Source organism: Meleagris gallopavo, chromosome 2 (assembly GCF_905368555.1).
Source record: "Meleagris gallopavo chromosome 2, MGAL_WU_HG_1.1, whole genome shotgun sequence".
In the NCBI taxonomy this organism is placed as follows: Eukaryota; Metazoa; Chordata; class Aves; order Galliformes; family Phasianidae; genus Meleagris; species Meleagris gallopavo.
The window spans coordinates 50,126,543-50,142,071 of record NC_139405.1 but is presented as its reverse complement, the minus strand read 5'-3'; the positions used below and the strand labels follow the sequence as shown (position 1 = coordinate 50,142,071).

General features: G+C 40.6%; 1 protein-coding gene across 23 annotated transcripts in view; it reads left to right on the top strand.

The window, feature by feature from the left end:
• The first annotated feature begins 3,325 nt into the window (after positions 1-3,325).
• The window catches only part of LOC146544971 (uncharacterized), a 43,245-nt gene continuing 31,041 nt past the window's right edge, over positions 3,326-15,529 (top strand). For 7 of the 23 annotated variants that reach the window (XR_014881335.1, XM_085217096.1, XM_085217094.1 and 4 more), the window contains exons 1-3: positions 3,326-3,529; positions 3,876-3,925; positions 8,697-8,794. Coding sequence is in view for 7 of the 23 variants with exons in the window: in XM_085217096.1 (XP_085073222.1) it covers positions 3,527-3,529; positions 3,876-3,925; positions 8,697-8,794 (151 nt within the window). In the remaining 16 variants the exon portion in view is untranslated. Of the gene's footprint in view, positions 3,530-3,672; positions 3,926-6,744; positions 7,174-8,696; positions 8,795-15,529 lie in introns of those variants that run through there. The other 16 variants (XR_014881336.1, XR_014881337.1, XR_014881348.1 and 13 more) reach the window with 6 other exon arrangements.

Below are 15,529 nucleotides of genomic sequence, written 5' to 3'. Positions count from 1 at the left end.
GTAGAGTTAATGAAGAGAAAATCTGCAACTCCCGGGCACTTTAGCAGCTGGTCTTGCATTGGACTACACTACACAATAGGAAAGGGCAATGGCACTTCCAAACTGTGGGAAAACAGACCGTGGGGAAAACTGATGCCCAAATTCCCATTGTCTTCTGGGATGCAACAGAACCAGACCTGTCCAGTGTGTTCTAGGTTGTTCTGCCAGCCCATTCTGGTTTGTTCCAAAGACCAGTAGCTTGGAAAATCAAAAGCCAATTCACATATTTGTCTGCATATCAACTGGGGAAAAAATAGAAGACAAACCAGCCAAAACAACAACAACAAAAACCCAGAAAATAAGATTCCAAGACTCTGCCCTGGTCAATTTCACTTCTAAAAAGAGGCTTCAGTGATGTCCATGGGATCTGCATGGAGTGTCTGCTCTAAAACAAAAGCCAGCTTTACAGATTTGAAAGCTGGTGAATCACTATTTCCACACAATTCTAGTACAACCACCTAAGAGGTCAGAGTGACTGCAGTGTGTTCTTGTGAAAGCTCCCACCAATATAGTTCATGAGAACTGTTTTTACAGGGACTCCACATAGAAAGCAAGAGAGAAAAGCAGGTAATCTACAGCAACAAAGATCCAAACTCTTCTCCAGATGATACTTCAATCAACTCCCATGATTTCACCCCAACCTTGTCTTTTCAGCTAGTGTTGGTGCAACAGAGACATTTCTTACCAGACAGCTGATTGGTATTACTCACCCAGGTACACCTTGCAGAATCTTTTCTCCCAGGCTCACCTAGAAACCCATTGTTTCATTGCATAATGAAAAGGTGGCAGGAGAAAGGGATTTTATGTAGAATCATAGAATCATTAAGGTTGGAAAAGACCTCTAAGGTCATCCAGCCCAGCCACCAACCCATCCCCACCATGCAACTAAGCCATGTCCCTCAGTGCAATATCTACACATTTCTTGAACACCTACGAGGACAGTGACTCTACCACCTCCTTGGGCAGCCTGTTCCAATGCATTACCAGTCTTTTGGAGAAGAAATTTTTCCTAATATTCAACCTGAACCTCCCCTGGTGCAACTTAAGGCCATCATCTCTTGTCCTATCACTGTTACCTGAGACAGGAGGCCAACTTCACCTTTCCACACCCTCTTTTCGGGGAGTTGTAGAGAGCTACAGAGTGATAAGGTCTCCCCCGAGCCTCCTCTTCTTCAGACTGAATATCTGTTCTGGTTTCAGCTGACATGCCTCTGTATCACTGCAGATTCCTAAGGTACACTTGGGATAAATTAAGGGATTGAAGTGAAGAGTGTAAACCAGTCTGCAGCAAGCACGTTGCCTTGTGGGTATATTTGTAGAGAATATGATTATTGTTTGAGTTCAAAGGAAAGTGCTTATATATCTGCTGTATCCTGCCTTTGGGGCAGAGAAAATGTCGTAATCCAGGGACTCTAATGCAAGAGCAAATTCTGGAAGGTTTAGGATTGATGTGGCCTATCTTGGGCACACCTGGCCACGGATGCTGACCTCAGCAGGCAGTATCTGTCTGTCTCAAAATAGGCTGCACTGTCTACATCATCTAGTGCTGCCCCTTGCAGAGATGCTAATTGGGTCCTGGAAACAATATAGCTACGACGGTGTCTGTTGCTATGTCAAGCTAATTGCAATGCTTCTAATGAGTGCAGGTGTAGTAGCAGGTTAACATGGCTCTTGTGCTTCCAGTGCAGAGCAAGCCTGGCTACTCTGCCCAGAATTCTGTGGCATGGCAGAGTTCTGCCTTCCCTCACACTGGCTGCTGTAAGCAAAACTGAGTTCCTTTTTGATATGACGAGAAGGAATGGCCTCAATTTATGCCAGGGAATGTTTGAGAAAAAGTGGCAGTGCATTGGCACAGGCTGCCCAGAGAGGTGGTAGTCATCATCTCTGGAGGTGTTCAAGAAGCATGTGGATGTGGAAAACTGAGATACATAGTCAGTGGGCATGGAGGGGGTGGACTGGTGGTTGGATTGGGTGATCTTAGAGCTCTTTTCCATCCTTAATGATTCTGTGATTCTATGATTCTTTTGAAGTGAGTGGAAGATTTTGTTTTATATGTACAAAGATACATACGGTGCCTTAGATACTTTGTCTGTGAAACTGGATACAATGAAACACATCTTCCTTTGTAAATCACTTAAAATCCGCAAGTGAAAAGTGCTGCCTGATGTCAGTGTTGGAATATCTTTAATTTTTCCTCTTTGTTATCATTCTTTTCCTTGTCATGTGGCATATGTGCTGAGACAGAGGTCATGAATTTCAACCTGACAAGAAAAAAGACACAGAGTAGAAAAACATTGGAAGAAAAGTAAAAAGCCACTGAGCAAAATGTGAGCTGAGTTTGTATTATTTATACAGTTTTATGTTCAGCCTACTGCTGAGCACATGAAAGTTGAATAGTCCTTGTACTTTGGAACAGGGAGAAAGAAACAGCAGAAACTGAAGCAATATGGTTGGAAGTGCAGGTGGGAGAATAATTTATAATGGATAATTTATTCAACAAACTTTTCCTCTTATCTCTTCACAGATTATTCTAAAACAGATTGCTGTTTTCTCAAATTCGCTTGTTATGTGAAATTATTTACTGAACAATTCTTTTAAGTTGTTTGTGAATTCAAACTGTAGAAAGTTGGCATGCTTTTCATTTGACTAAAAGGTTCCACTGAGCCTGCTCTGCTGAGCTGCTGGAGGGATGCCTCCTTCTTTGGATCTGGTCTGCCTCCATCATACGCCACACAGGTTTGAGTCCTTCTCCAGTGGGGCAGCTTCCCAGAAAGGAGCTAAATCAGCATTTCTGGCACCACGTCCAAATTCCTGACTATGTTGTTTCTTAATGTTTTGCCAACCCAGGAAGAAAAAAACCCTCTTTCAACATTTCACGAGATTGACCCCAAAAGCCTCCTACCTTAAAGCTTGTTTATTTTTCCAGCCATTTCATCTGCTCTGAAAGAAATGTAACCCCAACTTTCCCCAGCCTGTGCTTTCCCAAGGGCTTCAGCCTTCCCAGGCACAGCCACCCCACCCCCCGTTGCTGTGCTCTTCCTCAGCCTCCCTTTATTTCACTCTTATCACAAATAAATTTGGGGAGAAGTTTTCTGAGACCCTGGGGACCAGAAGCTGGATTGAGTTAGATGTAGAAGTTAAGGAACGTGCTGGCTCGATGATCGTGGAGAAAGCATTTGAATAAAAAGTTTTCCCTCCCTGTCAACTGAGCTGAAGTCGTTCCTTCCCTTCTGGTGCAGTACAAGGAGAAGAGGCTGTTGGCGGAGGCTCCAGCCATGTGGCTAGCCCACGTGCCAGGTGGCTATTTTGTCACTGTGCCACTGGCGTCTGAGTCCTCTTCCCTTTACAACAAGAACAGTTGTGCCCATGCCGGCCCGGGGGCGAATCCAATTTTCAGCAATTGCAGCGAGGGGTAGAAAGCTTCTCCCGTGTACACGCTATTAACGATCTGTCTGCAGAACGTGCCAGTTGCTTTCCTTTGCGTAGGATGGTAAGAGATCAATTAGAGCAAGAAAGTTCACAGCCCACTTAAGAAGCAATATTCCCCTTTTATCTCACCTCCTTCTCAGATTTCTACTCTTTTACAGCTGTGTGGCTGGTGTGCTAAATACTAATGTGAAAATACTTTATCCACTGCCAAGCAGACATTCCTGTGGAAATGAGCTCTCCCTTCTCACATTCGCCTCTTGCTTTCTCACCTCCTTGCCCGCAGATCAGAGCGTCCCTTGGTATTAGGGACAATCCTTTCGGCTCTTGGACAGCTGCCCAGACTGAGAGCTTGGTGATTTACCTGCTTGGTTCAGAGCAGGTTTGCTGAGTTCTCTTTGTTTTTACAGGCAGGCAAGGAATTACAGTTGTATACTTCGGGTTTTGATCACAAAATAAGGTAAACATTTGTTATTTGATCAGTAACTTAAACGGATGAATAGACTTTGCTGGATAAAATATTCAGCTTTTTTTTTCCCTTCCTTTCAGTCATTCACATTTGTTTGTGAATTTGTGATTTCCTTCTGTCCTTTTAAAGTAGCTCTTCTCAGCAATTATTGGTCTAATTGTATCTGGTATCCTTAGATTCTTCTATTAAGCTCATCGCGGTGGTGTCTGAACATCAGATCAATGTCCCGTAATTACAGTCACCCAGAGCACAATCAACAATTACCAGCGATCACTTTTCAGATCTCGCAACAAAGAAATGTTATCTGAGACATTGCTGCAGGATTTCAGATTTCCAAATATTTGCACTTCTAATTAAGCAGATGGAAGACCTGCTGTTAATGAGAAAGCAGGTCTCAGAACTTCTTCCATAGCTAATTTCTGCCCAGACCAAAATAAATTATGCTGCAACAATTCTTTTCCAAGGTAAATAACACACCACACTGCCTGGCAAAGTGCCTAACAACAACAAAAAACCCAAAGATGTGTTTAAAGGTATTGCACTCAGTGGGAGATTTTCACACCACAGTAATAAATGCAACACAGCAAAAACCTACAGCCAGCAGAAGGGAATGCCTTCTTATCTAACTGCTCTGGAGGATATTTGCTGATCAATCCAATGAAAGGATGATATGCTTCTGTGTGTATCCAGGGGATGAAATAACAAGCCTGAAGGCAATAATGCTCTCATATCATGTTTGAGAATTTTACAAATACAGCATGAGGCTCTGTGACCCAGTCTGAATGGAATTTTTCTTAGCGTATGAATTTTACATGATATTTCAATACCAGTTCTTTGGGGCAGCTTTCCTAACACAACGAGATGTGAGTTTTCAGGTGCTTTTTTATCGTATTGGTAAATACCGTGGCACATTTTGTGAACCATGTGAGGAAGGCTAACAAACCTGAAAATCTGAAAATTACAGAGATATTTAGTTTGCTTCTTTTTTACCCCTGAAAACTTTCTAATGCCTTTTTTTCTTTTCCTTAGAAAGTAGAAATTAAAAGCACCAAAGAAAAAAAAAAGAATTTAGTGCAGCCTTCAAGTGTGGTTTTTTTTTCTTATTTTTTTTTTTCCCACGATCTCTCCTTAATCTTTAAATTCTGCCTCTGGTTAAACAAATATCGTCAGGTTCCAGATTAATTAAAAAATAGCAAGTAGATAGGTAGCTTTTTTTTTGCTTTTTACCAACAACAGAAATCCATTTCTTTTTGTTGTTTCCAAATCTCTAAAAGCAACAATTCTTGTAATTATCAAATTTCCATATAGAAAGCTGGTATGCGTGTGGGGGTGTAATAGCACAATCTGATATTCCTGTAGCACCAGTTTTCTATAAATAGGGAAATCTGTTATTTATCACTGGAACTATTCATTAAAATAAAAAAAAAATATGTACAGTATGGGCATCTGTTCCTAGATCTTCAGCTGACTGACAATCTTTAATCCATTTAGCTAATGTTAAATTGAACTTGCTGGAAACACAACTTTTCTGAGGGGTCTTTTCAGCTTAGTCTTGATCTGCTCTTATGCTCTTTCTCATGATCTTTGGAAATATGATTGTTCTATAGATTGACTAAAATGATAAAAATGTTTTTCATTGTAGAGAAGAAAGCTGAAAATGTGATTCTCTACAGGATCAAAAAGAGTGTAGACCAAAGAATATAAAGAGTATTATTTCTTTTTTTTTCAAGAAAATATGACTTTTAACCTATTTTCATGAATGGGGAGGATCTGGTGAATATTTAGACTTTGTAATAATTTTTATAATACACTATTTTTTAAATATCTCCAATGCTGCTGAACTTGTATTGACCTATGCCACAGCATCACATATTATTAGTTCGTTATGAAAGGGGCTATAAAGCATCTACATTGCTTCAGTATGTTTACCACACTTTTATTTTAAGCCCAAACTACCCACTCTTACCAATGGGAGTACACAAGGTCAGCATGTGAGGGGCACCTACATGTTAGCATTTGTGTTTTCTATCCACATCTTCAATCTTCACGTAAATATTTGGTCAGGGATTTTCATTGCTGCTGCCTCAAAACAATTGCCAGCACTTCAGCAGTGGAACAGAGCTTATATGGCAGCCAAACACAGGTAAATATTGGCAAAATATTATTGAACATCTTTATATCTTGTAATTATTATTAACATGTTTATACTTTTAAGGTTTTCACCCTACATTTGTACATTAAACTTTTCCAGTGAAGAATTCTAAGTCTGCCTGGACTTCCACCAGCGTTCACTGGTGTGAATTTGCAGACAGACTGGGAGAGTTTGTCCCTCCAACCCTCCTGCTCATTTACGTGGATGGAGGTTTGATCGCTTCTGTTGTCAGCATTTGTTTTCTTTTCTACTTGAGGCATATCTTATGTGTAGAGCAATAAATAACACAATTCTGACTCTTATGGCTTCAGATGGCACAGTGCCCTCTGCTCGAACTCTTTGGAGAGGGAAATACTCCAGCTTACCGTCATTTTCATTTGCAAGCTTTACTTTGCCTTAGTCTTATTTTAAAAATTTCAAAGCTTTGCCTCCACAAATCAGGTTAAACTGTACATTACAAGGGAACTGCTTGACCTTGAAGCAATCCTTTTTGAGGCAGAGGTGACGAAGGGGTTGGCAGGGAGGATTTATTGTGCTCTGAGGAATGCAGAGGGAGCACATGAACATAAATATACAGAGAAACAGGAGCGGGAATCGTAGATGGATCTGGCAGATAAGACTTGGGCCTGTATCTGTAAGTAGGTCAAAAGTGTGATCTTATCATCTCCAATGGAAATACAATTCAAAATCTGGTCTGGGTGGTATATGATGCCAGACAAGCTTCATTGGAAACATAAAACATTATCTCCATTATTCTGGTAAGACTGCAGAGTAAGTAGGATAGTCAACATAAATAATAGGCTTGAGAAGTTAGGTGCAAAATATATAAGGTAACTGGAAATATTGCACAGAAAACCATCCTACTGAGCAATGCCAAAGTTGTGTGGCTTGCATGCTGAAGAATTTGGAGCATTCACCATATCCAGTGGAAGCAGAAGAAAGCTAGTGGCAGAGTTACTTGTCCACTGAAGAGTATGTGGGCATGACATACCTGAGCTGATTCCCCTGGTTCTCATTGCACAAAGAAAGAGGAAGAAAAGAGAAGCAGAAAGGTTGGATGTTGCTAGTCCAGGCTCTTGCAAAAAGGGTGAGAGTCTCTTTGTCAAGGGTGAATGGGGGATGTGCATGTATGTATGTTTGGGAAAACAGTCTGTGTTTGCTGGATTTGATTTTTCAGTCTATTCACTAAACTGCAAACGAACGAAGCAAAAGTCAGCATCTTTTATTATTATTATTTTTTCATGAGTTGTTGCCCGGTGAAAACCCCAAACAAGCCTTACTCCTAGTCTGATTCTACTCCCTGTGCTAGCTGCCTACTTCTGCCTTCTGCAGCTCCCTGATCTGTCTTTAGTCTACATACCTGTTATTCTTCTTTCATTGTCTTTGGTACTTCAGCTGGCCCAGAGAGAAAAGGGAAAATATAATGAAAACATGGAAAGAGAGGGGTAGTGGAGAGAAATGAAAGGTGATGAGTAGGTGTGGGAAAAAGAGACAGAACAAGCAGAGTTGCAGAGTCAGAACAGACTACATGTTTACTTTCTTTAAAAAGGTAAGTGGTTGTGTTTTGAAAGGCCCCTGCTGTTGTTCTTTCCAACAGTAAAGCCTTTTATTTGAGATGTTCGGTTGTATTTTTTCCATTCTCCTGACTCTTTTATTTCCTTTCTCACATTCTGTATTATAGGTTTAGGATGCGACCTTTCAGAATGTGGTGTTGGATTTTGGGGCCCTTGGATACTAGTGACTTATTATGTACATATTTGCATAATGAGTTAATTAGGCATAATATGTGGTTAGAATTAAATACACTGCACTCTTTTGCAGGAAGTCAGCACAGTTTTCTGCCAAAGTATCCCCTTAGACAGTCTCTTGGGGACCTGATAGGATTCCCTGCCTACGTTCAGCTATCACTAACTTCTGATGATTAATCTATGAGCTCTGATACATTATATGTGCAGTGTAAGCCTATAAACCCCCTCCTCCAGAATTATAGGATTATGTAACAATGATGATTTATATTTACTAAAAAAGAGAAGAAAAACTCAAGCCCCCATGATTATAATGAAGAATTTGAATTCATCCAACATGTAATAAAAAAAAAGAACAGAATCAGTCTTTATTATTAACGGTGCACTACATGTAATGTCATCTGCTCAACTTCTGTGAAGAGTCGTGCTTGCTGTCCTTCTCACTTGGAAAAACAGTGCCACTGTGACTGAGAGCCAAGCTCGTGAAGCTTCTCACATCTATGTCCAATCTGTGATGTCTATCAATGCATGAAATGCCTATCACTGTGTTCTGCAAGGTATTCCATGTTGACCCTCTTTGGTCTCTCTAAGATTGTCAGAGCAGATTTTGTTGTCCTTTCATATGCATAGGTTTACCCTGCATTTATGATAATACTCTACAGATGTATTGTACAGTCTCTGTCATGGCATTGCATTTCCAGTGGTCTACATGCCAAGACTTCACATTATATGCACCTGCTATTATGTTGCCTGCTCCAGGTGATGTAAGGAGATCTCTGAGAAACAGAAAGTAACTTCAACAGCATGTCCCTTACTGTTCCTGATCATACACCTGTCTAATTTCCTACTACCCTTTCTTTGATAGTTATCTAAAGCTCCTCTTGGAAGCCTTGGCAACTTCCCAGGGCAGGATGATGCTAGACTGGATGGAGTGGCAGCCTAATGCATTTAAACAATACCTAGGTAAGAACTGAATCTAAAATAGAATTTAGAAAGCAGCCCTAAAGGCACAATTGCTGTTTTGTCTCTATTAAAATTCAGACAAGGAAAATCTGCTTTTAGTTAATTCTCAGAGTTCAATGTCTTATACAGCAGGAGAAATAAAGGATGAGTAACCAATGCTTGTATGTACCACAGAGGGTTGCAAACACAGTTCTACATGTCTATACAGTAAGTGCTTTCTGCTTGCCACTCTCTGGCCTCACAACCAAAGGTGGATGAATCATATTCTTTCAACACAGTGAAATAATTGAAGAAATATGAATTAGATTACTTTATTTCTCTGAAACAATATCTCACTACAATTATTAATCCCAGATCCAGAACATATGTGCATTTTCTGAATGAAATCACAAATGCACTAACCATGGAACAGTAGTCTCTAGTTGGATAAAAATTAAGTTTTTGTCCTCCACTTTTTAAAAAGTTTTATCATTCTGACGTTGGTCCTGACAGGACCGCTATGAAGGGGTTAAAAGGTATGGTCATTAAGCTCTACAGTTGGCCACTGTGCAAATCAAAGATTTTCTAGTTTTCTCTGTGAAAAAAAATGCAAAGATCTTTTACGTGTGTAAGTTAAGTAATTCCAGCAGAGGAACTGGGGAAGAGTACTCTGTGGAGTTTCTTTCCATGGAAAGCAAGGGCACTGTTGGCAGGATCAGCAAGTGGTGGGAAAATTTCTGATAAAAACTTTTCTCATTAAAATATGTCAATGAATTTAGATGCACATCTTTTATGGAATTGCATCAGCTTTGACAAAATTTCCCTTGTGTAATCTTTCTCCCAAAAAAAGAGTATAGATGTTTTTCTCTTTTTCACACTAGGATGACAGAAGTCATTTCTCCTGCCTTCTGCAGTAAGGTGCTGTTAGAGCTCTCATTTTCTTCAGGCACCACTCTGCCTAAGTCCCACCTCAGATCTCACTTTCATTCTCCTGTTTCATAGGTGTCAGTCTTCTGCTAGGGCAGTTCCATGTTCCACTTCAAAAAGAAAGAAGGACTAAAGATCAGTGCCTGTGCAGTTAGTGATGATTTTGATTCCTTATTCTCCTGTTTCCTAGCTACTATTATTATTAAAGAAACCTAGAAGATTTCTAGCTTATTTCAGATATTTTCACTAGGCAGGAAAACCATATTTTTTGTCTGTTCATGCTTGAAGAACTTCCAAAGATGCACTGACTGAACAGGATGTCCCAGTGTTCTTTCCTAAGCCCTCTGATTAAAAGCATAATCACCCAAGAAAGCCTTTCTTGTCCTCCAAGATAAAGGGAGGGAAAGCAAATCATTTAATATCACGGGTCTGGGAACACACAGGATTCCCCACGGTTTTGTGAATCTGTTCAGAAAATTGTGTGCTGGAGAGAGATGGAGGTTTAGTGTAGTCAACTGCATCACAGGGAGACAACCTAGAGGAGATATTTATGAAGAAAAAACTGCAAGTAAGAAAAGCAGTTTTGCAGAAATCAACATGGAAACAGAATCTGCTATAATCATTCTGAAGGGGACAGATGTTGGCGTTCTACCCTGAGCTCGTCTGGCCTATTATATATCTGAATGCTGAATCTTACAATGCTTTTTTCCTCCAATTTCAGAAGTGTCAGACAGGAGACACAGTGCCAGTGAAAAAGCTTATACCAATCTCTTGTTAGCTAACTGCGGTGTTTTGTTCCACGGTTGCATGTCTGCACAAGCCGTCATTGTGTCAGTCATAATTACCACCTGTTCAGTGGCTCCCTTCAGGTTTCATCACCTTTGCAGTATTAAGCAGCCAGCTGCAGGAAGCAGAGTCGGCTGCCCTGGAGCAGCAACCGTCAAGCCCTGGATTTCAGGGTATAATTGCTGCCTGAGCACAAACATCTCCCTCCCCCTTACATAAAACACTCAATTTGCTCCTTTCTTTAGCAAAGGTCAGAGACGCATCAAATGCACTTTTTGCCCAGTGTAGGAAGATGGGCCCTATTTTCTATAGGGGCATCTTGGTGTGGATTGGATGGGGGACTTCACACCTCTGTGGCTGTGCCACAATGTGTCAGTCACATGAAAATGTGTCCCAGGACTTCCTATTGGAAAAGAGCTACACTTTACCTTTAAATCTCTTTTTATTTCTTCTGTAGAAGATATGAGCTGCCTCTGGCATGGAAGTCTAACTGTAACATCCTAGAAATCTCCTATTCTTGGGGTCTTCTGAGTAAATCATTGGCGTATCCCATGGGTATGGCTGTTTATGAGGGTGGATAGTGATAGGACAAGGGGGAATGGTTTTAAACAACGACAAGGGAGGTTTAGGTTAGATTTTAGGAGGAAATTTTTCACACAGAGGGTGGTGACACACTGGAACAGTTTGCCCAGGGAGGCTGTGGATGCCCCATCCCTGGAGGCATTCAAGGCCAGGCTGGATGTGGCTCTGGGCAGCCTGGCCTAGTAGTTGGTGACCCTGCATATAGCAAGGAGATTGAAACTAGATGATCATTGTGGTCCTTTTCAACCCAGACCATTCTATGATTCTATCTAAACCTTTCTTAGTCTTCAAGAAAGGCAGATAGATAGCCTCCATTGGGCCCAATCAGGCAGAAAGAAATGGAAATGCAAAACTGAGAGGCAGTTGATGACTACTCCTATCAGGTTCTTACAGGATTTCAAATGCCAGTTGCCTTTTCCCTTTTTCCATCTCTTATTTACCCTGTTTTATAAACTCAGCTTTGGCTGAATGACCCATACCAGCAGGTCTACCAACAATCATGTTGCATTTTGTTAACTGCTTATGACTTCTGGACAGTGCGCTGCTGTGATTGTCACACACTTTCACTTAAACATGAGGCACACAGAGACACAAACTGTTCCAACATGCAGATTTTCATAATAGATTTCTACATACCAATTGCAGATGCTGTTTGAGGCTGCTGAGATTGGTGAGGATAGATCTTGGAAGTAGTGAAAATCCTCTGCTCTGATGGGTACCTGGTGTGCTGGGTTTTTTAGGCTCAATTAGTAAAAACAGAGGTACTGTCAGACCTTTCTCAACCCAACAGAAATGCTACCAAGTTGGAATAAATATGTGTACTATGTCAGAGAGACAAGAATGACAATAAAAGCTTGAAAGTACTGGAAATAACAGATGTTGAGTGTCTAATAGAGTAGAAGAGAAGCTATTTCTTTCATATCAGAAGTAAAGAGGAATTCAGAGGTTCAGAAATTTTGTGTGATTAAGCTCTCTGCACTGTGATCTTAGAAGAATACAGAATATTTTGAGTGAGAGATGTTCTGAGATTCTCCCTTCATAGGAGATTTTCTGAGATAACTTCTATACCAAGTCAAAGGAGGAAAATATAAAACTGTGGATTATCAAAACCAAACAAATAGAATAAAGAAATCCAAACTCTTGCAGATATTCCTCCCCTTATCTACATGCTGAGCAAGACAGCCATGAGAATTGCCCATCATTTTGTCTATTTGACTGAGTTGATTCCTCTTCAGTTTTTAATCTGAATAAAAGAAAAAGGTTTTAAGGGATTTTACATGAGTTCCTTATCACTAAATTCTGAATTGCAATCCAGCATTGACAAGGTTTGAGTAGAATGTACTGGTTAATGGTCACTGTCCCACTGCTTTTGATGAAGCAGAACATGACAAAAATTTAAGTAGTGAAAACCCAGAGGAGAATTTTGTGGAGCATACTGCACTCTTCAAACTCACATATTTTTCACCAGACTTGCTGGATTTCAAAAGATGCAAGAAATACAGTAATAAAAATATGCAACTCACCAAACCTTAATGAAGAAGAGTTAATCGTGGATCTTCAAGCTGAAAATTTGAGCAGCTGTTACACTTCACCAACTGCCACTTTTGTCTGTAATAGTGTTTCATACTGCTAAACTGCACTGTAATGAGTTTGCAAATGTAACATTAGTTTTCGATCCACTGGAAGCTAGATTGTGGAAAATCTCTAAAATTTCTTGGCATTTTAATCTTCTGTAGTACCATGGTCCAACAGGATGTGCTGTCATATGGAAAGAGGTAACCATACATAGACGGTCACCAATGGCACTACTGTTCTTCATTTTCCTTGTCCTCTTGACTTCTCTTTGATCCTAAAAGTCAATTCTTTCCCTACTGCGTGTCTGTCATAATTTCTTCACAAGTCCTTTAAAACAAATACAATTTCATTTCCTAATGTGACTGCAAAGAACTGTTCCTGTATAAAGTTATGTCTTTCCAACTGTCTCCTTCCAATCATCCCATGCAACTACCCTGCTATCGTACTGACTGTCCCCCTTTGCTCTCATCTTTGGAACAAGCTGTGAGCTTGTTCATGAGCATTTTTTCACTTGTGAAGTTATTATACCACAGCAGGAATTGACTCAATACAGTGGAATGAACTGGAAAAGAAGAAATTAATGATTAACAATTGCTAAGGTGTACAACTGATCTAAGTACATTTTCTAGTTGAAGAGCCTTGAGATAAGTATAGATCAGAATTCCAATTGTGAGTAATTTCTAAGTGAAGGAAGGCTCAAATCTGACTTTGTTACCTCTTCTTTTCTTGAAATATATCAAAACCACCCAATGAAAGAAATACACATAAAACATCTGTAGTGAGCAATGTTCCTGTTATTATTCAGTAGGAAGCTGAATTGAGTATTTCCAAGGACCTTATTCCTAGTAGTTAATCTGGAGAAGATGGAATAGATACAAAATATTATCCTATGCATTTTTAACTTGCTTTTATAAAGATCTTTGTTAGAAAGTCCAGAATGGCTCTGAATGAACAGAAATTGTTTGGAAACAGCTGGATGTTAGTTGAGCCAAACCGCACCTGGGCGCTGTGGGTTTAACTGTGTGACATGCTTGTGTTTTCATTGAAATCTCACCAGGACGCTGAGTCAGACAAATGTGTTCGTGGAGTACAGGTGGCAGGAAAGGCTTGGCCATATGGAAAAGCATTACTCTTTCTGTCTGCCAAAAGCTGAGCTAGATGCCCCACAAAACAGAAAGAAGATTTGCTGTGGCCTAAGGGACTTGTTAACTGTGCTAGGCATAACATAGTGATGGCAAAAATGCTTTCCTTCACTAAAAATAATAGAATTAAAATGGTATGAGGAAAATGGTGATCAACATTAAGCATGACAGTGCAGTTACATATGGAAGGAGCTATAAGAGTTACATATGGAAGGAGTTATAAGAAAACCTTATCAGAATTGTGACCAAAGTAGAGGAACTGCTTGCCACTGAACTTCTGTCCCTTTATCTTCCCTGAGCGTGTCAGTAGTAAGATCACGCCTATTGTCTCTCTCACCAAGTTTTATATGATTCTCTTACTTTTGAGCTGGGCTTTGGCCTGTGATGCCCTCTGTGTCACTCACAACTATGCAGTAACTGAGTGAATTTGTATCTCAGGCACAGCGATGAAGACAGTGACCTGCCAGTTTTCACTTCTACCCCCAGTCTAAGAGGGATTTATTTCCTGATAGGAGAATAAAATTTAGAGAAAATGAAGTTTAAGACTTTAGTTGTTAAATATCACTGTTACTCTAAACTTAACCACATTTCAAAGATAGCCTGGACAAACAGACTTTCCCCAGATCTTCTTCATATCATACAAGTGCACATCAGTGACTTTCATCAGAGTGATAAAGTCAATTTTTAAACCTTTCAGAATACCTGACAGGACTTCCCTTCTTGCCAAAACTGTCTGGGGTACTGAAGGAAAAATAGAATAATACTCCCAGAGACCATGGCTCTGCTGTTTCCTCATGCTCACTTCTGTGCCCTCAGAATAGGTGGCTTGCCATAAGCAGGCAAAAATGCCTCATAGCCTCTCCAAGTAGGCATGATGATCTTTTTATATTGTCAGAGGCAACCAGCTCATCACTGCTTAGGCATCAGACTGTGTGAATTAGCTTGGTCCAAGAAAGCTGCTGTTCTTCCAAAGAAATTTATTCGATACTGTGACTAAACTGCTGAGCTATGCTTGTGTATGTACAAACACAGGGAGTTTTGGATACTGATTACCACTATGGAATTTCAAGAGATCATCTAGACAGGGCCAGCTAAGCTTCCCTTGAAAGACGTCAGGTGATTATGGTTGCAAGACATTTGTGCAGACTGTTGGAAAGCCAGAAGAAATAGAGATCAATCTGGTAGCCTACTATAGTGTTGTGACTGGCTGGGTACATGTGGAAAGAACAGTGGAATTTTGCCTTGACTTCAGCAAGGCTTTTGACGCTGTCTTCCATAACATCCCTGTAGGTAAGCTTAGGAAGAGTGGAACAGATGAACAGACTGTGAGATGGACTGAGAACTCGCTGACTGACAGAGCTCAGAGTGTTGTGATCTGTGATGCAGAGTCTAGTTGGAAGCCTGTAGATAGTAGTGTTCCCAAGGCATCAGTAGTAGGTCTGGTTTGTTTAACATCTTCATCAGTGACCTGGATGAAGTGAGAGAGAACCCTCAGCTAGTTTGCTGATGATACTAAGCTGAGAGGAGTGGCTGACACACCAGAAGTCTGTGCTGCCATTCAACAAGATCTGGACAGACTGGAGAGTTGGACAGAGAAGAACCTGAGGAGTTTTTACAAGGGCAAGAGCAGAATCTTGCATCTGGGGAGGAATAACCACATGCATCAGTACAGGTTAGGGACTGACCTGTTGGAGAGGAGCTCTGCAGAGAAGGACCAGCGAGTCCTGGTGGACCGCAGGTTGGC